Genomic DNA, 26,929 nt, shown 5'->3' with positions numbered 1-26,929 from the left:
CTCCACTGCCTTCTGTGGCAAAGAATTCCATAGATTAACAACTCTCTGGGTGAAAACGTTTTTCCTCATCTCAGTCCTGAATGGCCTACCCCTTATTCTTAAACTGTGGCCCCTGGTTCTGGACTCCCCCAACATTGGGAACATGTTTCCTGCATTTAGCTGTCAAATCCCTTAATTTTATATGTTTCTATAAGATTCCCTCTCATTGAAACATATAAGATTATTAAGGGATTGGACACGCTAGAGGCAGGAAACATGTTCCCAATTTTGGGGGACTCCAGAACCAGGAGCCACAGTTTAAGAATAAGGGGTAGGCCATTTAGAACGGAGATGAGGAAAAACCTTTTCACTCAGCGAGTTGTAAATCTGTGGAATTCTCTGCCAATTCTCTGGATGCTTTCAAGAGAGAGCTAGATAGAGCTCTTAATGATAGTGGAGTCAGGGGGTATGGGGAGAGGGCATGAACGGGGTACTGATTGTGACTGATCAGCCATGATCACATTGAAGGGCGGTGCTGGCTCGAAGGGCCGAATGGCCTACTACCTGCACCTATTGTCTATTGTTTATCCTAAATTCCAGTGAATATAAGCCCGGTCGACCCGTTCTTTAATGGAGAAAGTGACCCAGAGCTGCTGCCATTAGACGTTAGGAGCACCTTCACCAGAAGGCCTGAGATAATTGGAGAAAGTGTCTCACCTTCACCTTCTCTAGGGAAACTGGAAATGGGCAATGAATGCCGGCCTTGACGGCAATGCCCCAATCAATTAGAAAACACATCATTGAAAGAGAAGCAGGAGTCCTCTTGGTGCTGGAGCTGATTATTTCTATTCACTTTTTCTGAGGATTTTGGAAAACCTGGACCCTGCTCTGCATTTTTTATGCAGGTGGAATCTTTAAATTTCATATTAGTAGGTTGTGCACAGGATGATAGTTGTCCACTTGGGTTTAGTTTATTTTAATGTCAAGTGTACAGAGGTACAGTGAAAAGCTTTGTTGTTGCGTGCTATCCAGCCCACAGAAAGACTATACATGATTACAATTGAGCCGTCCACAACGTACAGATACAGAGTAAAGGGAATAACGTGTAGTGCAAGATAAAGTGCAGTAAAGTTGGATCAAAGATAGTCCGAGGGTCTCCAATGAGAGAGTTGGGAGGTCATGACCGCTCTCTAGTTGGTGATAGGATGGTTCAGTTGCCTGATAACAGCTGGGAAGAAATTGTTCCTGGATCTGGAGGTGTGTGTTGTCACACTTCTGTACCTCTTGCCTGATGGCAGAGGGGAGAAGAGTGAGGCTGATCCTTGATCATGCTGGTGACCTTGGCCATTAAGATTAAATCAATCATCTTTGCCTCTTGAACAGATGAGTGCAAGAAAACAGAATTGATTTGATATAAACTAACTTGTGTCAGACTTCTAGCTATAAAATAGTTTCACCTAAAATCTGTATTTTCTTTCCAGGTATGTCCATTCTATGAATCGGCAAAACCTGACCTTCAAACTGGCGATCAACCACTTTGCTGACAGGACTGGAGAAGAGATGACTGCTATCAGGGGAAGGTTGAAGAGAACCACACCAAACAGAGGACAGCCCTTCCCCGCATACCAATACGAATATGTACAGCTGCCGCCCAGCATGGATTGGAGACTGTATGGTATGTATCTACCTGAGCCCTGCACAGGTGGGCCCACCTGAGCCTCGCACAGGTGCATCCGCCCGAGCCCCACACAGCTGGATTCACCTGAGCCCCGCACAGCAAATGTGTAGGCTTCCAAGATGGCGCCCAATCTAGGCGACTATTTGCGTGCTAGCCATAGAAGCAAATCTACAATCACGTATTACACCCTTAAATCTCTACTCCTACAGCAACATTTCTTGAAGGTTATTCCTTTATCATGTATCTGTACACTGTGAATGGCTCGGTTTTCATTCCGCTGATTGGATAGCATGCAACAAAAGCTTTTCACTGTATCTTGGTACATGTGACAAATAAACTAAACTGAAACTTAAACTGAACTGGATGGGATGTAACTTCCTGACCCCGCACAGCTGTGACAATAATCATAAGTTAAACTAAACTGAGGATTTGAGTGTAGGAGTAAAGAGGTCCTTCTGCAGTTGTACAGGGCCCTGGTGAGACCACATCTGGAGTATTGTGTGCAGTTATGGTCTCCTAGTTTGAGGAAGGACGTCCTTGCTATTGGGGTTGTGCAGCGTAGGTTCACGAGGTTAATCCCCGGGATGGAGGGACTGTCATATGAGGAAAGATTGGAAAGACTGGGCTTGCATTCACTGAAATTTAGAAGGATGAGGGGGGATCTTATAAAAACGTATAAAATTATAAAAGGACTGGACAAGCTAGATGCAGGGGAAATGTTCCCAATGTTGGGGGAGTCCAGAACCAGGGGCCACAGTCTAAGAATAATGGGGAGGCCATTTAAAACTGAGATGAGAATTTAAAAAATTCACCCAGAGAGTTGTGAATTTGTGGAGTTCTCTGCCACAGAGGGCAGTGGAGGCCAATTCACTGGATTAATTTAAAAGAGAGATAGATAGAGCTCTTGGGGCTAGTGGAATCAAGGGATATGGGGAGAAGGCAGGCACGGGTTACTGATTGTGGATGATCAGCCATGATCACAATGAATGGCGGTGCTGGCTCAAAGGGCCAAATGGCCTCCTCCTGCACCTATTTTCTATCTTTTCTATGTAAAGCAGTAAAAGCAGTTTATTATCTGGGATGGTGATATTCTGGCAGTAACAGAGATGCTGCTAATGGAAAGGGTTCTAAATTTGCCTGGAAATGTATTTAGGAAAGGAAGGGGGTTGCTCAAACAGAATCTGGCAATGTTGGAGGGAGGAGTGCCTAAATTTGTTAAGATGCAACCTACTTGGTTATGGTTGGTTTTGTATAGTATTGTTGCCGTTTACTGGGCGATACAGTGGCCCAGCGTCAGAGACTCTGGTTCGATCCTGACTACGGGTGCTGTCTGTACGGAGTTTGTACGTTCTCCCCATGACCTGCGTGGGTTTTCTCTGGGCGCTCCGGTTTCCTCCCACACTCCAAAGACGTACAGGTTTGTAGGCTAATTGGTTTGGTAGAATTGTAAATTGTCCCTAGTGTATGTAGGATAGTGTTAGTGTGCAGGAATCGATGGTCGGCGCGGACTCGGTAGGCCGAAGGGCCTATTTCCGCGCTTTATCTCTAAACTAAACTGAATGATAATGATGTGCTTTTTGTACCTCCCCAGGTGCTGTGACCCCGGTGAAAGATCAAGCTGTCTGTGGCTCGTGCTGGAGCTTCAGCTCCACCGGTGCGGTAGAAGGGGCATTCTTCCTGAAGGCAAGTGATGGTCATCCTGGAAATATCTCCTTGGGTTGTCCCTGGGAACGGGGGGGTGTCTCATCCACCCCAGTTCGGAAGGGCCGAATGGACTCTGCCTTGGGTGTGGCAGCAGTGGTTGATAGGGTGGTGCGTTCTGGTGGTGGTCACTTTGATGGGGACGTGGGGGGGACGTTGGGGGGGCGTGGAGGGGCGCGGAGGGGCGCGGAGGGGCGCGGGGACGGATCTGATAGAAACTTACCGAATAGTGAAAGGCCTGGATTGAGTGGATGTGGAGAGAATGTTTCCACTTGTGGGAGAGTCTAGGACCAGAGGCCATAGCCTCAGAATAAAAGGACGTACCTTTAGAAAGGAGATGAGAAAGAATTTTTTGCCACCCTTAATTGGAATCCATTCATTAAATCCATCCATCCATTAAAAGGTATTGGAATGAAGATATTAGCTTATCTGTTAATTTGTTAAACTGCTTTTTAGATTATCCTTTTGATACCTGTTAAGGTATTAAAAGAATGATCTTGAAAGCTGTTTAACAAATCGTTCTTGCAAAGAAACGGGATATCCCAGTTTGTTGCTACTTGATGTAGGGATATGTAAAACTAAATCCCTGAAATACATTAATTGGGCTCCATTATAGTAAAAACTATTGGAGAGAAAATCTCCTTGGTCGTGATGGTCATTGGTAACAGCCAGCAGACAATGTGTGAACTGAACGGCAGTAATGGTTATACACACTCAAATATACTGTGGCATATTTTGAAATCCCCTGAGGACGTGAATCCAAGTATTCATTTATGACCATAATTTTCCATTTAGTTTTCTTTAGAGAGACAGCATGGAAACAGGCCTTCAGTCCACTGAGTCCACACCGACCTGTTCACTCATCCAATCCTACACACTAGGGACAATTTACAGAGGCCAATTAATCTACAAACCTGCACATCCATGGAATGTGGGGGGAAACTGGAGCACCCAGAGAAAACCCACACGGGCACGAGGAGAACGTACGAACTCCGTAAAGACAGCACCCGTAGTCGGGATCAAACCCAGGTCTCTGGCGCTGTGAGGCAGCAACTCTACCGCTGCGCCACTGTGCTGCCGTGTGGTTGAGTTGTTTTGTTATTTTTGTGATCGCTGATACCTTTGCTGTAAGCTTCACCTTACACTTGGACTGTTTGTGTCTGCAGACAGGATACTTAATCCCACTGTCGCAACAGATGTTGATGGATTGTTCCTGGGGATTTGGAAACAACGCTTGCGATGGGGGAGAGGAATGGCGTGCATTTGAGTGGATCCTGAAACATGGTGGCATTTCAACCACAGAGTCATACGGTTCTTACTTGGGACAGGTCAGTTTCAAGAGGTGACCTGCTGAGATGTGTTTTCTTCCAGGTTGCATTGCATCCCAACTCAAAACTGCATTTTACCATTGGGAAATCATATTGGTGGTTTGGTCTGAACTCCTAACTGTTAGTGATCATGCAAAACGGAAATAATGTTGATGGGAAAGATTTGCACTTGCACTTAAGATTGATAAGCAAGGGTGTTGGGAGAAATTCTGAGCTTATTTTAGCTTCAAGATCCTAAATAGTCATACAATTATTACAAATAAAAGTACAGTAGTGGGAAAGAACTGCAGATACTGTTTTAAATCGAAGGAAGACATAAAATGCTGGAGTAACTCAGCAGGACAGGCAGCATCTCTGGAAAGAAGGAATGGGAGACGTTTCAGGTCGAGCCTCTTCTTCAGACAATAAAGTAGTCTTTGTCCAGAAATCAACACTAATCAGTTAATAAAATAGATAAATATCAGATGGAATATAATCCTGAAAAAGGTGGGGTGTTACACTTTAGATGGACACACAATGCTGGTGTGACACAGCGGGACAGGCAGCATCTCTGGAGAGAAAGAATGGGTGACGTTTCAGCAGATCAACATGATGAAGGAAGGCCCCGAGGAAGGACTGGGACACAGAAGGACCTTGCTGTACTTGTCCAAGAACCCTGAAGGTGGCAGTGTAGATAGACAAGGCAATGAAGAAGGCCAGCGAGGCACTTGCCTCAGTTAGCTGGGGCACTGTAGATGTGCACTGAGATTCCCCTACAGCTTTCATGAAACATTAGCTGGGCTATTAGGAGATTCTTTGGGATATTGAGTACTGGAGGAACTCGGCATGTCAGGCAGCATCCATGGAGGAAATGGACAGGCGATATTTTGGGTCAGGTCCCTTCTACAGACTGAAGCTTGGGGTGGCTGCTGTTTGTTGGAAGTGGGGACCAGTTGTGGAATCTGCTGAGGAAGGTGAAATGTGAACCATTGAGAGAGATGAAGGATAGATGGAACCAGGTGAGGGAGGAGATCCAGTGTGTGGACAGTAGAGGAATGCCAGTGGAAGGGATGGGAATGGGAAAAGGATCAAAAAGGCAAGAACTGGTGGGCTGGAAGGAGAAAGGGGAATACAGAAGATGAGGGCTACCTGAAATTGGAGAAGTGCCTGAAACTTCCTTGGATTCTTTGCTTCAGAATCGTGGTTTAAGAGTTAAGAGAGAGTCGAGTGTTTTATTGCCGTATGTACCGAAACGGGACAATTAAATTCTTACTTGCATTAGGATTAGACTTGCTTGGACTTCCAAACTAAGTTGGTTCTGCAAAGGTGCACTATGCAAGCACATTGATCAGAACCACACATTAAAATATATATCTACTGATATCTACTCGGATGTATTTTAACTAAAAAGGGAAAAAAAACAGCAGGCATGAGAAACTTGAAGGTAACAAAGTTTTAGAAATGCGCAATCAATGCAGTAACACGTGGAGAGAGGCAGTGTTAATGTTTCAGCTTTAGAATCTTTAATTGCAATTTTAATTAATTTTATCACAAATTTGAAAAGGTGGATGATAAACCTTAAGTCTTATATTAGTGGCGATACCTATTTTTTGTGAATTTCTGATCATATTTTGAAATTCATTGGTCGGTCAAGTGTTTTATTGTCATACATGTCCCGACACGGACAATTAAATTCTTACTTGCAACAGCACCACAGATATGTAAACATGGTAAACATGGACACCATATGAAGAATAATATATTCCTTTATTTGTTCCACACCGGGGAAATTTACAAAGAGAAGAATATATAAAAGCAAACAAACAATATTGAGCAAAGACAAAAATGTTTTTTTTCTTTGGTATTTATTGTGAACTTGCTGTTTTCACTCTGTTCCAGAATGGCTTCTGCCACTATAACCAGTCCACAGTGATCGCAAAGTTGAAATACTACACCAACGTCACTTCAGGAGATAGTAAAGCTTTAAAAATTGCCATCTTTAAAAATGGCCCTGTAGCTGTTGGCATCGACGCATCCCACAAGTCGTTCCGGTTTTACAGCAACGGGGTTTACTACGAGCCACAATGCAGTAAGTATTTGCCTTTCGCTTGATGCAGGTGAAGGAAAACTATTTTCCTTGTGCTTGAATGTTAAATCCATCGCTAGTCCTACAACCACAGTTCGACACAAAGAGTAACTCAGCAGGTCAGGCAGCATCTCTGGAGACAAGGAATGGGTGATGTTTCTGGTCGGGACCCTCCTTCAGGCTGATTGCAGGGGGAGCGGGGAAAAAAGGCTGGGAGAAAAGAGGGGGCCGGGCAACATGGTCCACAACAGATGATCTCAGGTGAGGGAGTTCCCTGATAGGCAGATTGTTAGTCAAATATAAATATATACTTGCAAATTGTGAAGTTAGTTCATGGATTTTTGGTGGAAGTGGCAGCTTGTCTTGCTGAGTTACTTTAGCATTTTGTGTCTAGCTTTGGTGTAAACCAGCATCTGCAGTTCCTTCCAACACCACCTCCAAGTTGAACTTTTACTTGAATCTCGCGGCAATATTTAGAAAGTTTAACTTTACTGGATTGGGATAACTTAACATAATGTCGCCATTTTAGAAAACCAACTGGACGATCTGGATCATGCTGTGCTTGCTGTTGGTTACGGAACACTTGATGGTGAAGCATACTGGCTCGTTAAAAACTCCTGGTCAACGTACTGGGGCAATGATGGATATGTCCTGATGTCCATGAAACACAATAACTGTGGAGTTGCTACTGATCCAACATACATCACTCTTGAATGAGTGCTCATCAACGCACAACTATGATTCACTTTTATTTTCGTGGTTTCGCATTTTTGGTGCAACAAGCTTTAATTGTTTAAAATTTGCACTGAAATTCAAAATATATAAATACACTTATCAAGGCGACGGAGATTTAATCAATATATTAATTTGATTACTGTGACTTGCTTTGCTGTGGTAATTTAGGATTAGACTGGCTTTAGTTTTTAAGCACTGGCCTATTGAAATGTTAACATTAGTACAAAAAATATTTAACAATTGAATTAGAATTAATATTGAATGTTTAATGTTTAAATATTTTCTGGATTACAGCTGGGCCTGGTTTATTGTTCATTTTATTGTACTCTACTTTGAATTTTAACATTTGAACTAACTTTGGAATGTATATGCACATTCAAATGCAATAAAGTCAACTTTGAAACTTTGCAAAATTTAATATTTTCTTTAACGTACCTGAAGACTTCACCTTTTCGTTTATTGAACAGGATATTAAAGCACATACAATTTCTTAGAGGGCTCAAGATTTGATGCTGACTTTCGATTCACTGACCTAAGTTATTTCGTCTTTTTTAAAACATATGCCATGGTGTAACTTGCTCATGCCAAATCCTACCAACTCCCTGAAGACTACACTTTACCAAATTAAAATGTGCCAACTTTCTAGCTTTGTTATGGGGTAGGCAAATATCCTAAAACCTAGTATCAGTCTAATACTCGATCAATAGTAGTTGGTGGATCAATGAACTTTCTGCTGCGTTCCAAAGACTGGTTCAAACCATAACACCAAACTTTTCTTCCGACATAATTAATTGTGGTGCAAAAAAGCTCTAATAATCTACTCTCAACTACTCAGAACTCAAACAGTTCAAATATGTAGGAAGGAACAGTCCGAAGAAGGGTCTCGACCTGAAACATCACCCATTCCTTCTCTCCAGAGATTCTGCCTGTCCCACTGAGTTACTCCAGCATTTTGTGTCCAACAGTTCAACATCTGCCTTACCGTGCCACTGGTGCATTAAAAAATACCACCAGATTCTTCCCCTGCTGTTATTGGGCTCTTGATCCCACCTCTCATAAGGTAAGGATATATTCCTGATCTTCCAATTACCTCCTTGCACTTTTGTTTGTCTGCACTTTCTCTCCAGTGTAACATTATACTCTGCACTTTGTTTATTTTCTCTATTGCACTGTGTTGCATTCGTGTATAGTATGTATAGTCTGAAGAAGGGTCCTGACCTGAAACTTTACCCATCCTTGTTCTCCAGAAATGCTCCCTGACCCGCTGAGTTACTCCAGCACTTTGTGTCCATCTATAGTATGATTTGCCTGGATTGTATACAACGTTGTTCACAGTATCTCAATACATCACCACTGTCTTTAGACTCACGAGGAAATTTATTATACTACCTTGTAACACATGAAACGGTAAGTTAAAGGTATGGTGGAATATTATTTTTTATAACACCCAATAGGCCTGAAAACCAACTGTCTAGTGCAAGGCATGCCAGATTATGGGAGTTTTACTTAAAAACAGAAAACCATAGGAAAATAAGTGCTGTAGGCCATTTAGCCCTTTGAGCCAGCACTGCTATTCAATATGATCATGGCTGATGATCTAAAATCAGTACCCCGTTCCTGCTTTTTCCCCATATCCCTTGATATCCCTTTAACGCTCCCTCACCTTTCTAGGGTACAGGCTTCGGCCATGCTTCCACTTGGAGCATCTCGTGGACGAAGTTTTTTGTTTAACAAGGGTCTCGACCCGAAATGTCTCCCATTCCTTCTATCCAAAGATGCTGCATGTCCCACTGAGTTACTCCCAACATTTTGTGTCTATTTTTAATTTAAGACTCAGTTTAAGACTAAGCACATCTCCAGGTTCAGGGACAGTTTCTTCCCAGCTGTTATCAGGCGAGTGAACCATCCTCTCACCAACTAGAGAGCAGTCCCGAACTACTATCAACCTCATTGGAGACACTCAGACTATCTTTGATCGGACTTTGCTGGATTTAACTTGCATTGAACATTATTCCCTTCTGGCTCGATTGTAATCATATACAGTCTGCTGACTGGTTAGCACGCAACAAAAGCTTTTCACTGTACCTCGGTACACGTGACAATAAACTGAACTGAGTTTGGCCTGAAGAATGGTCTTGGCCCGAAACATCACGCATTCCTTCTCTCCAGAGATGCTGATGTTACTCCAGCATTTTGTGTCTATCTTTGGTTTAAACCAGCATCTGCAGTTCCTTCCCACACTCAACTGAGTCTGGGGTGGCAGCATGTCATGGGCCATGTTTTGAGTTTAAGACTAAGTTTGGGATGGTGAGGCTCCTGGTTTGGGACTAGGCCCGGCCTGTTGCCCAGCAACTGAGTTTAATTAGGTTAGTACTAGGTTAATTCCCGGAATGGCAGGACTGTCGTATGTTGAAAGACTGGAGCGACTAGGCTTGTATACACTGGAATTTAGAAGGATGAGAGGGGATCTTATCGAAATTTATAAGATTACTAGCACAAGTGTGCCCGTTGGGCCCGTCCTCGTAGGGTTTCCATTGTAACCGGGAGGGGAGTGGGGGGGAGGAAAGGGGGAAGGGGAGGGGGGGATGGTGGAAGGGGGGGAGGGGGGAGGGAGGGGAGATGGGGGGGAGGGGGGAGAGAGGGGGGGATGGGAGGGGGGAGAGAGGGGAGGGGGGAGGGAGAGGGGGGGAGGGGGTAGGGGGGAGGGGAGGGAGGGGGGAGGGAGGGGAGGGGGGAAGGGGGGAGGGGGGAAGGGGGAAGGGGGGAGGGAAGGGAGGGAGGGAGGAGGACCTCCCCTTTTCCCAGTACCCATCTGTCCCCGTTGGGCCCGTCCTCGTAGGGTTTCCATTGTAACCGGGAGGCGGAGGGGGAGGGAGGCAGGAGGGAGGTGTGGAGGGAGGAGGGGAGGGAAAGGGGGGAGGGGGGAAGGGGGGGAGGGAGGGGGATCTCCCCTTTTCCCAGTACCCCTCTTTCCCCGTTAGCCCGTCCTCGTAGGGTTTCCATTGTAACCGGGAGGAGGGGAGGGGGAGGGAGGGAGGTGTGGAGGGAGGAGGGGAGGGGGAGGGGGAGGGGAGGGGGGAGGGGGGAAGGGGGGAGGGAGAGGGGAGGGAGGGGGGAGGGAGGGGGGAGGGGGAGGGAGGGGGGAGGGGGAGGGGAGGGGGGAGGGGGGAAGGGGGGAGGGAAGGGGGGGAGGGAGGGGGGAGGGAGGGGGGAGGGAGGGGGGAGGGGGAGGGGGGGGGGAAGGGGGGAGGGAAGGGGGGGAGGGAGGGGGGAGGGAGGAGGGGAGGGGGAGGGGGAGGGGAGGGGGGAGGGGGGAAGGGGGGAGGGAGAGGGGAGGGAGGGGGTAGGGGAGAGGAGGAGGGAGGGGGGGAGGGAGGGGAGGGGAGGGGGGAAGGGGGGAGGGAAGGGGGGGAGGGAGGAGGACCTCCCCTTTTCCCAGTACCCCTCTGTCCCCGTTGGGCCCGTCCTCGTAGGGCTTCCATTGTAACCGGGAGGCAGAGGGGGAGGGAGGCAGGAGGGAGGTGTGGAGGGAGGAGGGGAGGGAAAGGGGGGAAGGGGAGGGGGGAAGGGGGGAGGGAGGGGGATCTCCCCTTTTCCCAGTACCCCTCTTTCCCCGTTGGGCTCGTCCTCGTAGGGTTTCCATTGTAACCGGGAGGGGAGTGGGGGGGAGGGAAGGGAGGAGGGAGGTGTGGAGGGGGGAGGGGAGAGGGAGGGAGGGGGGAAGGGGGAGGGGAGAGGGAGGGAGGGGGGAAGGGGGAGGGGAGAGGGAGGGAGGGGGGAAGGGGGAGGGGAGAGGGAGGGAGGGGGGAGGGGAGAGGGGAGAGGGGGGAGGGGGGAGGGGAGAGGGGGGAGGGGGGAGGGGAGAGGGGAGAGGGGAGAGGGGAGAGGGAGGGAGGGGGGAGGGGGGAGGGGGGAGGGGAGAGGGGAGAGGGGGGAGGGGAGAGGGGGGAGGGGAGAGGGGGGAGGGGGGAGGGGAGAGGGGGGAGGGGAGAGGGGAGAGGGGAGCGACTAGGCTTGTATACACTGGAATTTAGAAGGATGAGAGGGGATCTTATCGAAACGTATAAGATTATTAAGGGGTTGGACACGTTAGAGGCAGGAAACATGTTCCCAATGTTGGGGGAGTCCAGAACAAGGGGCCACAGTTTAAGAATAAGGGGTAGACCATTTAGAACGGAGATGAGGAAAAACATTTTCAGTCAGAGAGTTGTGAATCTGTGGAATTCTCTGCCTCAGAAGGCAGTGGAGGCCAATTCTCTGAATGCATTCAAGAGAGAGCTAGATAGAGCTCTTAAGGATAGCGGAGTGAGGGGGTATGGGGAGAAGGCAGGAACGGGGTACTGATTGGGAATGATCAGCCATGATCACATTGAATGGCGGTGCTGGCTCGAAGGGCAGAATGGCCTCCTCCTGCACCCATTGTCTATCGTTTATTGGGGTGGCAGCATGTCATGGGCCAGGTTTTGAGTTTAAGACTAAGTTTGAGATGGTGAGGCTCTTGGTTTGGGACTAGGCCCGGCCCGTTGCCCAGTAACGGCGGCCGCCCCCGCCGCCAGTGACGCGGCACGCTGGCGCCCGCCCCCGCCGCCAGTGACGCGGCACGCTGGCGCCCGCCCCCGCCGCCAGTGACGCGGCACGCTGGCGCCCGCTCCCGCCGCCAGTGACGCGGCACGCTGGCGCCCGCTCCCGCCGCCAGTGACGCGGCACGCTGGCGCCCGCCCCCGCCGCCAGTGACGCGGCACGCTGGCGCCCGCGTACGCGACAGGGTGGAGTTGGGTGAAGCTGTCGGCGGCGGCGGCGGGGGGCGATGATGATGATGAGCGGTGATGGCGGCGGCGGCGGGCGGCAATGAGCTGCCGGGATGGCGGCGCCGGGCGCGGGCACCAGCCTCATCTTCTCCCTTTCCTGCCTCCTCGGCCATCACGCACTCGGTACCGCGCTGCGGGCTGTTGGTAACGCGGGGGGGAACCCGAGACAGGGGGGGGGAGCATGACGGGAGGGGGGGGAGGGGAAGGGAGCATGACGGGGGGGGTAGAGGGGAGGGGGGGAGGGAGCATGACGGGGGGGGTAGAGGGGAGGGGGGGAGGGAGCATGACGGGGGGGGTAGAGGGGAGGGGGGGAGGGAGCATGACGGGGGGGGAGGGGAAGGGAGCATGACGGGGGGGGAGGGGAAGGGAGCATGACGGGGGGGGAGGGGAAGGGAGCATGACGGGGGGGGAGGGGAAGGGAGCATGACGGGGGGGGTAGAGGGGAGGGGGGGGAGGGAGCATGAGGGGAGGGGGGGAGGGGAAGGGAGCATGACGGGGGGGGAGGGGAAGGGAGCATGACGGGGGGGGGAGGGGAAGGGAGCATGACGGGGGGGGAGGGGAAGGGAGCATGACGGGGGGGGGAGGGGAAGGGAGCATGACGGGGGGGAGGAGGGGAAGGGAGCATGACGGGGGGGGGTAGAGGGGAGGGGGGGTAGAGGGGAGGGGGGTAGAGGGGGGGGGTAGAGGGGAAACGGAGGGAGGACTGGGGATGGGGACGGGGTTGAGGGGAGTGGGAGGGAGTATGGAGATGGGAGGGAGACGGGGTAGACGGGAGCACATGTAGGAAGGAACTGCAGATGCTGGTTTACGCCGAAGATAGACACAAAGTGCTGGAGTAACTCAGTGGGACAGGAGGCATCTCTGGAGGGAAGGAATGGGTGACGTTTCGGGTCGAGACCCTGCTGCAGACTCAGTTGAGGGGATCACTGTAGATGGGGAGGGGAGGGAGAGAGTATGTAGATGGGAGGGAGTAAGGGGGAGACAGGGAGTAGAGAGGGGAGCAGAGGAGCACTGCAAGAGTTATAATGAGATGGGAGATGGAGTGCAGGGGAACACTGCAGGAGGGGCGATGAGCCACTACAGGAGGAGAGGAATGCTATTGGGGATTGCAGTGAGGTGGGAGCACAGCAGTGAGGTGGGAGCACAGCAGAGGGGAGGGAGGGAGAGAGAGATTGACGTGGGAGAATTGCAGGTGGGTGGAGGGATTGCAGATGGGAGGAGGGAGGGGAGAGAGAAGGGGATTGCAGGGACTTGTATTGTATGGGGAAGAGTGCTGCAGGAGGAGGAGGAGGAGGGGGGGGGGGTTGGAACAGGCATTGCATTAGGTAGGGGGTATGGGAGTCTGAGGGAGACTGCAGGGGGAAGGTGGTGGTTCTGGTGAGGGGGAGCATGTTGATGTGGAGGGGGGTGGGAGTATTAGAGAGGTGTGGTCTCTACAAGGGGAGGGGGTGTGTGGTTTACTGGGCTGACTAAGTAGGTTACAGCAGATGGAGCTGCTGCCTCACCTCAAGAGACCCGGGTTCGATCCTAACTTTGGGAGCTATATTTGTAGAGTTTGCATGTTCTCCCTGTAACTCATGTTGGTGCTCTGGTTTCCTCCCACATCCCAGAGATGTTAATTTGAAGCCGTGAAATTATCTCTTGGTGTGTTTCAGTGGCAAATATTAGTTGATGTGCACTTTAGAGATGTGTACTTTAGAGATGTGCACAGGAGAATTGCAGGCAACTGGTACACACCAGATGGTGTTAAAATAAATAATGTGCTGGAGTGGGTTGAGCAGCAGGTGTGGCTGGGAAAGGGGTTGTCAGGGTCTCCAATAAAAACCCTGCATCACGATCGTGGGTCGAAACGTCCACAACTCCTTTCCCTCTACAGATGCTGCTCAACCGGATGAGCTCCACCAATCAATGTATATTGTTGCAGATTTCAGCATCTGCAGCCTTTGTGAGCTTGTGGGTGGTGAGTTACGAGAAAGATTGAGAAGGGCTTTGAAGCCTTGTTTGTCGTCAGGTTACAATGAGATTACATCTGTTGTGGCTTCCGTGATTCGGGTCATATCATCAATAACAGACAGGATGTGTAGATTGTCTCTATTGAAAGATTGCATTTTTCTGCTTGTTAATTTCCAAAATAAGTTCTAAGTAATTCACTAGTTCCCCATCGAAATTGCTTTATAACCAATAGACAATAGGTGCAGGAGGAGGCCATTCAGCCCTTCAAGCCAGCACTGCCATTCAATGTGATCATGGCTGATCATTCACAATCAGTACCCCGTTCCTGCCTTCTCCCCATACCCCATACAATTTGGCCAAACTAATAGAAATGTCATTCCCTAATTCATTATTCGTGTTATATCGCGTTTGTGTTTTGGACACAAGCTTTGCTGGAGAACTACCTGTACACAGGATCATTATCTGAGGTGAATACTTATTAGGCCACAGCTACAACACCGTGTCATCTTGCCGACCCTTTGGGTCAATGTTGACTTGCATCTCCTCCAGTTTTCTGGATTCTGAAATAGCTGAAGGTTAGGTCATAAGTGATAGGAGTAGAGGTAGGCCATTCGGCCCATCAAGTCTACTCCGCCATTCAATCATGGCTGATCTATCTCTCCCTCTTAACCCCATTCTCCTGGCTTCTCCCCATAATCTCCGACATCTGTACTAATCAAAAATCTACCTATCTCTGCCTTAAAAATATCCACTGACGGCCTCTATAGCCTTCTGTGGCAAAGAATTCCGCCCTCTGACTAAAATTTCTCCTCATCTCCTTCCTAAAAGAATGGCCTTTAATTCTAAGGCTATGACTTCTAGTCCTAGACTCTCCCACTAGTGGAAACATCCTCTCCACATCTACTCTATCCAAGCCTTTCACTATTCTGTATGTTTCAATCAGGCCCCCGCTCATTCTTCTAAGCTCCAGTGAGTACAAGCCCAGTGCCGACATATGCTGATCACAGGTTAACCCACTCATTCCTGGGATCATTCCTGTAAACGTCTGGACCATCTCCAGAGCCAGCACATCCTCAGATATGGGGCCCAAAACTGCTTACAACATTCCAAATGCTGCCTGACCAGCGCCCTACAGAGCCTCCGCATTACATCCCTGTTTTTTTGTATACAAGCCCTCTTAAAATACAATTCGAGGATCTAGGAGTACAGGTTCGTAGGTTCTTGGGTGACATTTGCAGGTTCTGGCATAACTGAGGTAGCTTAGGTTAGTTTAGTTTAGAGATGCAGCATGGGAACAGGTCCTTCAGCCGGCTGTGGCCACACAGACCAGCGATCTCCCATTCACACTAGTTCTTTGTTATCCCACTTTCGCATCCTACACATTAGGGGTCATTTCCAGAGCACAATTAACCTATAAACTTTGGAATGTGGGAGGAAATCAGAGTATCTGGAGGAAACCCACGCGGTCGCAGGGAGAACATGCAAACTTCACACAGATAGCGCCCGAGGTCAGGATCGAACCCTGGCGCTGTGAGGCAGTAGTTCTGTCGCTGCTCCGCTGTGGTGTTGAGTGGGTTGTTTGGAATATTGTAGAAAACATTTAAAGTGGGCTTGTGCAGTCTGAGAGGGTGGTGGAGGCAATTAGAGTGACAGGGTTCAGATGAAATGTTTAAAAATCATTCTAATCTCGCAGATTCTAAGGCTTCAATAATCTGAATAATCTAAGGCTTCAATAATCTGAATTTCAGCAATATTTTGGTCGGTGTAAAAATTGTCGGACTTCAACGTCAGTGATGCCTTAAGTATTACAAAACATATGGCAAATAACATATAACGTTAAATTGGGGAAAAGATCTTTCTAATATTAAACATATCCAGACATACTTGAATGAACGTGATGTGGTATGGAATAATTTTGTAATGTAATTGAAGTGTATACTGGGCACTCAGTAATATCTCTTTTACTTGTTCTCAGGTAGCCTACCACCTCCTCAAAATGTAAATTTGAGTTCTAAGAACTTCAGCCTTTTTTTAACCTGGGTGCCTGCAGAACATTCTCCTGAAATCTTTTACTTGGCAGGGTGATTAAATATTTTGATTTCCCTTTTAATTTGTTTCTGGTGTGCAGATGAACTGTCCAGTGCTCTGTAACAATGGACCCAATGCCTGAATTGTACATGCTTTATTAAGAGAACTTTGGAGGGTAAGCGTGGGAGCTAGCAGCAAGCGAGAAGGAGGTCCTCTGATAGTTCAAGTTCAAAAACACTTTATTTGTCCCCGTGGGGCAATTTACAAAGGCACGTAGAGCAGTACAAAAACTATTGGGGGGGGGGGGGGGGGGTTAGCAGGGTGAGCAGTGGGACAGGGGTGGTTGGGAGTTGAGGAGCTGAACAGCCTTGGGGACAAAGGTTGCCCTTCTCCTCTGTGTCTCACAGCCTGGGCAGTGAAGCCGGCGTCCTGAGGGGGAGCCACTCAAATGCAGAGAACCGGAAATGCTCCGCCACTTCAATCCACAAGGTGCCTGCTCTGCCCACAACTCCCATCACAAACACTCTTCTGGCTGGACACAGTTTAGTTTAGTAACTACGTTCAACACTGTCCAGCAATCCCCTTCAATAATACCCCACCCATTAGCTTAAGCCATCATTGTAAAATGGATGAAGCACCTACATTCAGCAAGAATCAGTGCAACAATTAGCCAGATGGGTCAAAATCCATAAGGAAATTAATTGCCTGTGGAGTTTGAACTAGTCAGTATTTTTTCCCCAGGGTGGAAATGTCAAAGCCTGGAGAACAGAGCTTTCAGGTGAGAGAGGCAAAGTTTAAAGGTGATTCAAAAGACAATTGGACATGTGCGTGGATAGTAAAGGTTCAGAGGGGTATGGGCCAAATGGGGGGAAATGGGACGAGCTTAATTGGCACATCTTGGCCAGCATGGACGATTTGGGTCGAAGGGCCTGCTTCCATGCTGTATCTTTCAATCAATCAACTGGAAACCTGTTGTTACCTTTGTGTTATTTCAGGCGCGGCAGAGTTTGGCGGCGTGCCCCCAATTGTAGCGACCCATCTGGAGAGGGCTGCGATCTCACCTGCACCATCGAAAGCTGCTATGAGGATTATCTAGTCAAAGTTGGAAGCCGAGGTCCTGGGCCCTCCACTAATTGGAGTCTGTCCAGATATTTTAATCCATTTCAAGACAGTGGGTATTTTTATCCACATTTTATCGATTTGTATATTTCCACAGGAATTATTTTAAGAGGACACTTTGAACCAAAGTTTACGTCATATTTTCTATTCATATTGGGGATGTAGGCATTACTGAGAAACATTTATTGAACTTCCTAAATGTAGTGGTTTTCTGGGCCATTGCAAATGAAGGGCACATTAATGGAGGTCTGACCATTCCACACAATTGATTCCTTTAGCCATTGTTTACAGTCGACTATTATTGAAGTTACCTTTCTATTCCATTGATTTAATTATTTGAATTTAATATTCTCAGCTGTCCAGAGGCCATTGTGAGTTGGTTACAGAACAGTTGTGCAGATGTTTTGCTGCTAGTTTGGCAGTTTAATCAGTGGTGGCAAATCCAGATACCTGTTTCTGTTATCTAGCTACTTCAAATTTCTTCCAAAAGGTCTCAACCTTCAAGTCAAGAATCCATGAGGAAGAAGAATTCCAAGGATTGTAGGAAATGTAGAAATATGGAACTGCAGATGCTAATTTTGCAAAAAGGACACAGAGTGCTGGAGAGACTCAGGGGGTCAGGCAGCGTCTGGAGAACGTGGATAGGTGACGATTTGGATGGGGACCCTTCTTCACCCATCTGTATTCTCTGGAGATGCTACCTGACCCGCTGAGTTACTCTTGAGTCATTTCAGTGTCTTGATTTTTGACGTTTGCTTTAGAGGCAAAAAATCAGAATATTTTCAATCCCTCTTCTCCATTTCGCGGCTCAACATAAATGGTAAATACATTTTTATTTTGAAGTCGGATATTTGATGTCCTGCCTATATTTAGAGTTCTGGTCAATCCATCCAGAAAATAAATAGGAGCAATCGTGCCCTTATCCTGCATCCGCCAACTAGTACCACCAACTCGCTCTGCTCGATCTAAATTATAGAGTGATACAATGTGGAAACAGGCCCAACTCGCCCACACTGGCCAACAATATCCCAGCTGCACTAGTCCCACTTGCCTGCACTTGGTCCATATCCCTCCAAACCTGTCTATCCATGTACCTGTTTAACTGTTTCTTAAACGATGGGATTGTCCCAGCCTCAGCTACCTCCTCTGACAGCTTGTTCCATACACCCACCACCCTTTGATTGAAAAAGTTACCCCATCGGATTCCTATTCCAATAATCGGCTTGCTCCACCTAAAGTGGCATAAGTTGAATTTAGTTGCTTGTTTAAGAAGATAAACATAAAACTGCGATATTCGTGTTCACCTACCGTGTTAGTAACATGCAACAAAGATAATCCGTACTTTGTTTCTTCTGAAGTTGATCTCGGTGCTCCTCAGCTGAAAGTGGATCTGAAAGAACAATCTGTGTTGGTGCACCTTAAGGTTAAGTTGGCAGTTTGCAAAGAGAAGGTGTTGGGAGCCTGTCTGCTTGATAACCTGAGCTACGACGTGAAGTTCTGGAATGCGGATGAACGTGTCACAGTACGTATGTGTAGAGTTGTACAGCACAGAAATGGTCCTTCCGCCCAACTTGTCCATGCTGAGCCTATTGCCTAACTATGCTAAGACCATTAGCCCACATTAGACCTGTATCTCCTCCCTTTTTCATTTAAACACCTGTCCAGATAACCACCACACTCTAAGAAACTTGTCCCTCAGATAAATAGGACGTAACACAATATGACTAGGAACATTCCCTTCAGCCCACTGTGTCTGTACCCGACCATGATGTCAATTTAGATCATCCTACCTGCCAGCACACGGTCCACATCTCTCCATTCCCTGCCTCTTATGTATCTGTCTAAATGTCTCTTAGCTAATCCTATTGTATCTGCTTCCAACGCCTCCACCGGCAAGGCGATCCAAGTACCTGCCGCTCTGTGTAAAAACAAAACTTGCCTCCCTCATCTCCTTTAAATCCCCCCCCCCTCTGCGTTGTCTTCTAGCTGAGCTCTCTCATATTGATATTTCCACCCCGGGTAAAACACCGACTGTCTACCCTATCTTCCCCTCATCCTCCACCCTTCCTAACAATCCCTACTTGTCCAGCCTTCCCTTACAGCTCATATATGGCATGCTGGTGAACACCTGCATCCTCTCCAAAGCCACCACATCCTTCCTGACATGCAGTGAGTGGATCTGCATGTAATACTTCTGCCGTGAGGGAGGGAGAGAGAGAGGGTCCACAGGAATTCGATGAACATCAGCTTTTTTTAATTCAGTGATTGAAAGTCGTAATCTTTTTTTTAGTACTGATGAGTTTTTATTGGTGCTGGGTGTCAGGTTATGGGGAGAAGGCAGGAGAATGGGGTTGAGAGGGAGAGATCGATCATTCATGATTGAATGACAAAGTAGACTTGATGGGCCGAAAGGCCTAATTCTGCTCCTATCACTTATGAACTTATGAAATGTTAACAGTAATATGTGCTTTCAATTTAACTTTCAGAGATAAAAATTTATGATATTCATGTTTTAATTTTTAGCAGAAGCCAATTGAACAAAGCACAGCGGAGAAGGTTATGGAAATTCAGAAGACTCAGTTGTATGGCAGTAATATTTGTGTATCTGCCAGGTCTGTTTACAAGAATACTTACAAAAAGAGCAATTTCTCTGAGCCCCTTTGTCTCAGTTTCGAGGCCAAAGGTAAGTTTGTGGAACTGGGGTGTGGATTTGTATGGTAATGTGATTCTTGATGTTCTGTTTATTTCTGTTCTCACATTTCAACTAATTGGAAGTATGTGCTCCCACACCTGTTTTAATACCGAAGATCAGTTTAGTGATGGGAGAAGCGAGAAGAAGGAGTGGCCAGAGTGCGACTCCTTCTTGATTATGGTGCTGGCCTTGCCGAGGCAGCGTGAGGTATAAATGGAGTCAATAGAAGGGAGCTTGGTTTGTGTGATGGTCTGGGCTGCATCCACAATTCACTGCAATTTCTTGCGGTCTTGGGTGGAGCTGTTCCCAAACCAAGCTGTGATGCATCCTGATAAAATGCTTTCTATGGTGCATCTGTAGAAGCTGGTGAGAGTTGTAGGGGACACGCAGAACTTCCTCAGCCTTCTAAGGAAGTAGAGGTACCGGTGTAACCTATGCACTTGGAGATAAGTACAAAGCTCTGGAATTATTTTCTGGTGCTCTTCCTCTTTCAAACATCACTGAATGCTTACTCAAAGGTCAAGACTTTAATATAAGAAAATAACTGCAGATGCTGGTACAAATCGATTTATTCACAAAATGCTGGAGTAACTCAGCAGGACAGGCAGCATCTCGGGAGAGAAGGAATGGGTGACGTTTCGGGTCGAGACCCTTCTTCAGACTGAAGAAGGGTCTCGACCCGAAACGTCACCCATTCATTCTCTCCCGAGATGCTGCCTGACCTGCTGAGTTACTCCAGCATTTTGTGAATAAATCAAGACTTTAATACATTTATAAATAATAATAATAACAAATAATACATTTAAAATACAAAAAAAATTATCAACTTGGAATGTTAGAACTGGGGAAAGATTTTCCCCAGAGTGGAAATGTCAAAGACTAGAGAGCATGGGTTTAATAGTAGAATAGAATAGAATGGAATAGAGTAGAATGGAATAGAATGGCCTTTGTTGTCATCCAAAAACATTACATTACCCACAGTCAACAAAGAGAAGCAATAAAACCCACAATCAAAAACCAACATAAAACAAACAAAAAAAACGTCCATCTCAGTGAGTCTCCTCCAGTCATCTCCTCACTGTGATGGAGTAACTCAGCGGGACAGGCAGCATCTCTGGAGGGAATGAGTGGGTGACGTTTCCGGTCGAGACCCTTCTTCAGACTGGTTAGGGATAAGGGAAACGAGAGGTAAAGATGCTGATGTAAAGATGAAGAACATGTAGTGGGAGAGCTGGAAGGATCACAGAGGGGAGCAGCAAGGGAGGATGTTGCAGGGGTCATCGGAGACAGAAGGAGACCTTCAAAGTAGACACACCTTGAGCAGGTTTCACAGTGCAGCTGGGACATGTTGGCCGGTGTGGACAAGTTGGGCTGAAGGGCCTGTTTCCACCTGCATCACTATGACTAACTAGTGTGGACATTTTTCAGCTTGTTCCTGTGTTGTTTGTCCTGCTCTGTTTATAGAAATAAAGTTAAGCGTCAAGCATTTTAACGTTACCTTTTTCATTCAGGAGCGCACCTGTTGATGGCTGTTATCGTAGTGGGCTCTCTGCTGGCGTGTGTGCTGGGAATATTCATTGTGATTCCTTTAGCTGTGACCAAAATGAGAGATATCACCTCGGTTCCATCAGGACTGAAGATGCCAGAAGCATTGGTTTGTAAAACTGACTAATATACTTTTAATCTCTGTCATTTGATAACAACAACTTGCTTCTTAATAAGAAAAATAATATATTTGTAGAACAGGGATTTTTTGGCTGATTTGTCATCTGCATCCTGGTGGAAGTGCAGAACAGATCAGGCAGGTGCTTTAAACTTTAGAGACACAGCGCGGAAACAGGCCCTTCGGCCCACCAAGACTAGCACTACTCTTTCACAATTTACAATTTTACCGAAGCCCATTAATCGACAAACCTGTGTATCTTTGGTGTGGGAGGAAACCGGAGCACCCAGGGAAAACCCACATGGTCACAGGGAGAGCGTACAAACTCTGTATAGACAGCACCTAGGATCGAGCCTGGGTCTCTGGCGCTGTGAGGCAGCAACTCTACCGCTGCGCCACCGTGCCGCTCCACCGGAGCTGTGGAGAGAGAAGTATTTCAAAGTTGATAGATACACAAGAAACTGCAGATGTTGGAATCTTAGATAGAAAAACATAGAAACATAGAAAATAGGTGCAGGAGGAGGCCATTTGGCCCTTCGAGCCAGCACCGCCATTCAATGTGATCATGGCTAATCATCCACAATCAGTAACCCGTGCCTGCCTTCTCCCCATATCCCTTGATTCCACTAGCCCCTAGAGCTCTATCTAACTGTCTTAAATCCATCCAGTGATTTGGCTTCCACTGCCTTCAGCAGCAGAGAATTCCACAAATTCACAACTCTCTGGGTGAAAAAGTTAACACAAAACTTAAGCAAAACACAAAGTGCTGGAGGAACTCAGTGGGTCAGGAGGTGCCTGGAGGGAATGTACCGAACGTTGTCTGTCCACGTCCTCCACAGATGCCACCTGACTCACCCAGCTCCTCCAGCACTTTGCTTTCATTGTTGATGATGTTTTATCAAAACTAACATAACTCTCTCCAACTAACGATCCAAACCAACTCTAGCTACTCTCTTCAAAGTTGCTCTTGGACCTCGCGTGCATCAATAGCCATGATTTTAATTTTTATTCGGATTTCCGGCATGCAGTTTTGTGTTAGACTTTAGATTATCATTTCCAAGCCCTGATGATTAAAAAAGAGATGAAAAAAGTTTGGACCAAAACTGAAGGCCTGTGTTAGGATGTGCAGGAAGGAACTGCAGGTGCTGGTTTAAATCGAAGATAGGCACAAAATGCTGGAGTAACTCAGCGGGACAGGCAGCATCTCAGGGATGCTGCTTGTTCACTGAGTTACTCCAGCATTTTGTGCCTGTGTTAGAATGACAGGTTGGTGAGATTCAGTGACAGAAATGGCAGTGGGGTGTGATGAAGAAGGTGAAAAACAAAGGCATATCCGGGGATGTTTGGCATGGCAGTTAGATAGAGCGGATAGATAGAAGGGTTTTAGCCTGCTGACATTTATCAGCCCTTATCAGTCAAGGATTGAAGCACCCCAACCTGAAACGTCACCCATCGATGTTCTCCAGAGATGCTGCCTGACCCGCTGAGTTACTCCAGCACTCTGAAACGTCACCTATCCATGTTCTCCACAGATGCTGCCTGACCCGCTGAGTTATCCAGCACTCTGAAACGTCACCTATCCATGTTCTCCACAGATGCTGCCTGACCCGCTGAGTTACTCCAGCACTCTGTGAAACGTCACCTATCCATGTTCTCCACAGATGCTGCCTGACCCGCTGAGTTACTCCAGCACTCTGTGCCTATAATTGGGTATAGAAGTTGGGACATGACGTCACCATTTTACAAGATGTCAATGTTGGGCCGCACTTGGAGTATTGTGCACATTTTGGTCTCCATGCTATAGGAAAGATGCCATTAAGCTGGAAAAAGGCGCAGAAGAGATTTGCAAGGATGTTGCCAGGGTACAAGGACCTGAGCTGTAGGGAGTGGTTGGGCAGGCAAGAACTTTATTCTGGAGCATAGAAGGCTGAGGGGTGATCTTATGGAGGTGTATAAATTCATAAGGGGAAGAGATAGCGTCAATGCATAAGAGCCTAACCCTAACCCTAATGCATAAGAGCCTAACCCTAATGCATAAGAGCCCTTTTCCAAGTCTACTTATTTAATAATAGCATATACAGTTAAAAATAAAATTATTCTGCAGTGTTTCAATAATCTAGTAAATTGATGTGCTTTTATAAAATCCATTTGAACCATCTTTTACTAAACAACTTTTCTTTTATTAGGATTTCATAAATAAAATATCTTTTATCCAAATGGAATATTACCAACCTGTTGATTGCAGTCTGTTAAATGTTATTCGCTGTAACGCAAGTGGAGAAACAATTGAAGAGAAAGCTGCCCGTGAAAGAACAGTTGCTGGGGAAGATATTGCCACTCGTGCCATGGGTGGTCTGGACTCTTCCAGTGAGAGTGAGGGGGACTTAGAATGTTTGGATTACACCGAGAATCGCTGGATTCCAGACGGAATGATCTTTGGCAGAGATGATGATAGACTTGATGATCATTTCTACCAGAGAGCCAACACAGACCCATATCGAAAAACAGATTGCTCTTCCATGTCCATTCATGCTGCGTTGGATATCCAGAGGCAGGGCTCTGGGTGTTCTGATCACCCCGCACCTCAGACTAAATCATGCAGTGATGTTGCCAGCCCTTACAGTGTGAACTCTGAGTTGCTGAACTGCAGCGACCTCCATGACAGTATTAATGTGCTGGAGCCCAGTGATCAGGGCAGTGATGATGACATCCCTTTGACTTCTGTGAAGCTGCTGACTTGTAACGGAGAGATTGATGATGGTGATGACTTGTTGCCTTATAACCCACCCGTGCCTGATCATGACTTGAACTCACGGGACAAGGTAGCCTGGGAGATTGGCTCCAATCCTACTTGCCTCTATGGTATGTAGGGAAAGTATTTTACTACCGAGATACAGTGCAGAAACAAGCCCTTCAGCCCGCCAAGTCCACGCCGCCATGCAATGGCTCTGTATGCCAGCACCATCCTACACAACTTTACCCAAGCCAATTAACCTACAAACTTGCACATCTTTAGAGTGTGGGAGAAAACGTACAAGTGTACAAACTCCGTACAGACCGTAGTCAGGATCCAACCCGGGTCTCTGGCGCTGTAAGGCAGCAACTACCTCTGCGCCACCATGCTGCCTAAATGTTTCTTGAGCATTTTGTATTCTGTCAGGAATTTTGGATTCACAAAATACTTGTCGGTGCAGGAATCGTGAACAAAACACAAACTGCTGGAGAAACTCAGCGAGTCAGGCAGCATCTGTAGAAGGATTGGGTAGAGGGGAGATGAAGGAAGGGACCAGAACCATAAACGTCCTATGTTTCCCTCCCCCCAACCCCACCACAGAGGCTGCCTGAGCCGCTGAGTTCCTCCTGTAGTTATAGCAACTTGGAACTCCCTCCAAAGCCCAGTTGATTTCTCTATTGCAGTTATTGAATTAGTGGCATCTTTTTACTCGGAAGTATTAAGGGAGGAGGGGCAGTTGTGCCCAGGTGGGGTGTGCCTGCATCAGCCAGGAATGGTGTCAAGGCACACGGCCTCACTCTCCCTGGTAGCCTGATCGGCTTTTAATCAGAGTATTATAACATGTAACATTACCCGGTATTTATTTTAAATGTGAAAGTTTGCACTGAAGTATTGTACAAAAATCAGTGTTTTACAATCTAGGTATACTCGTGTGTTACCATGTTTTTTTAAACTTTTTTAAAAATAAAAGGGCATTTCTAGAAAATCTGGTCATTGTGGCTTTTTTGATTTCTGTAGATTACATGAGGCTTTATTTTTATTAGTATACTAGCGAAGAGGGCCCGTTGGGCCCATTCCCACCCCTCCCATTCTCTCCTCCCCCAAGCCCAATTTTACTCTCCCCACACCCCCCCTTTCCCCATGACCTCCCCTTTTCCCAGTATCCCCATTTCCCCCACCACCAAGCCCCCTCCGGACGACCCCTGTTGTCCCCCTCCCCAGTCCCCATTCTCAGACCCCGCCACCATTCTCTCCCCCTTTGGGCCCATTCCCACACCCCCCATTCTCTTCTCCCCCAACCCCAATCTTATTCTCCCCACACCCCCCCTTTCCCCACGACCTCCCCTTTTCCCAGTACCCCTATTCCCCCCACCACCAAGCCCCCTCCAGACGACCCCTGTTGTCCCCCTCCCCAGACCCCGCCACCATTCTCTCTCCCCCAGACACACTCTTACTCTCCCCCCTTTCCCCAGCACATCCCTTTCCCCTACTCTCTCTTGCCCCCAGCACCAACAGGTCCGGGGGGGGGGGGGGGGGTAGCGGAGAGATGGTCTCCCGGGTGTGGGAGAGAGGAGAGAAGCAAAGGGAGAGAGGAGCACATACACACAGCAGCTCCACGCTGAAAGCCTTCAATAAATCAGTAGGAGGGGGGTTGCGCGAGCTTTTTGACGTCACACGCTGAAGGCAATTGAAAAAACGGCTGATTTTTTTTTTATTACTAAAACCTCTGTAACTTAAAAAATACGCGCCACGGTTGACCGTTTCTGCCGAAATCAACCGAAATAACTGAGAAAAAAAAGTCTTGACTTTTAAACCTCTGTAACTTAACAAATATACGACTGAATTAAATAAAAACATCATTTTCGGGAAGCGTCCAGCGGTGCGATTAAGGCGGTGCAAAAATCGTGGCGCTACGGTTCACCGTTTTGCCGAAATCAGCGAAATCGCAGACATACACACGCTGAAAACTAAATCCGCACCACAGTGCCCCCCTTCTGTAAAACCTTCGATAAATCAGGGGGGGCAGCGCTTTAAAACCTCTATAACTTAAAAAATATACGACCGAATTAAATAAAAATATCATTTTCCAGCAGCTGTCCGCGTGGTGATTAAGGCGGTGCAAAAATCGTGGCGCTACGGTTCACCGTTTTGCCGAAATCAGCGAAATCACATATACATACATATATATTAACAAGATCTGACTTTTAATAAGATAGATTCAAATCTAAGTTGCAACTATTAAATTCTTCCTAACTTTTGGAGCAAGACACCTTTTAATAACATAGAGTCATGCAGTGTGGAAACAGGCTCTGTGACCCACCTGCCCACACTGACCAACATGCCCCATCCACACTAGTTCCACCTGCCTGCTTTTGGCCCATATCCCTCTAAACCTGTCCTATCCATGTACCTGTCTAAATGCCTCTTAAACTTTGCCATAGTACCT

General features: G+C 47.4%; 1 protein-coding gene and 1 pseudogene across 4 annotated transcripts in view; both read left to right on the top strand.

Moving 5' to 3' along the window:
* LOC144606939 (digestive cysteine proteinase 2-like) overlaps nt 1-7,834 on the top strand; it is a 31,387-nt pseudogene extending 23,553 nt beyond the window's left edge. Inside the window, exons 7-11 of the transcript XR_013549011.1 lie at nt 1,461-1,654; nt 3,249-3,340; nt 4,525-4,686; nt 6,565-6,754; nt 7,281-7,834. The product of XR_013549011.1 is annotated as a digestive cysteine proteinase 2-like (transcript). The remainder of the gene's footprint in view (nt 1-1,460; nt 1,655-3,248; nt 3,341-4,524; nt 4,687-6,564; nt 6,755-7,280) is intronic.
* A 4,450-nt stretch (nt 7,835-12,284) lies between these two features.
* Nucleotides 12,285-25,451, top strand: LOC144606836 (interleukin-10 receptor subunit beta-like). 3 transcript variants are annotated; one of them, XM_078423246.1, is made up of 7 exons: nt 12,285-12,417; nt 16,223-16,328; nt 17,271-17,446; nt 18,753-18,916; nt 19,918-20,077; nt 21,598-21,740; nt 23,936-25,451. In XM_078423246.1, the coding sequence occupies exons 1-7, from the start codon at nt 12,348-12,350 to the stop codon at nt 24,617-24,619; spliced, it is 1,503 nt and encodes a 500-aa protein (XP_078279372.1). In that variant the 5' UTR covers nt 12,285-12,347; the 3' UTR covers nt 24,620-25,451. The 3 variants fall into 3 exon arrangements, with proteins under 3 accessions (XP_078279372.1, XP_078279371.1, XP_078279370.1); XM_078423245.1 differs by having other exon boundaries at nt 12,295-12,438; nt 19,921-20,077; XM_078423244.1 differs by having other exon boundaries at nt 12,295-12,438.
* Nucleotides 25,452-26,929: the final 1,478 nt, after the last annotated feature.

The sequence above is a fragment of the Rhinoraja longicauda genome, chromosome 27 (assembly GCF_053455715.1).
Source record: "Rhinoraja longicauda isolate Sanriku21f chromosome 27, sRhiLon1.1, whole genome shotgun sequence".
NCBI classification, from domain to species: Eukaryota; Metazoa; Chordata; class Chondrichthyes; order Rajiformes; family Arhynchobatidae; genus Rhinoraja; species Rhinoraja longicauda.
The sequence above is the reverse complement of the archived record's forward strand: the minus strand, read 5'-3'. Positions and strand labels throughout refer to the sequence as shown.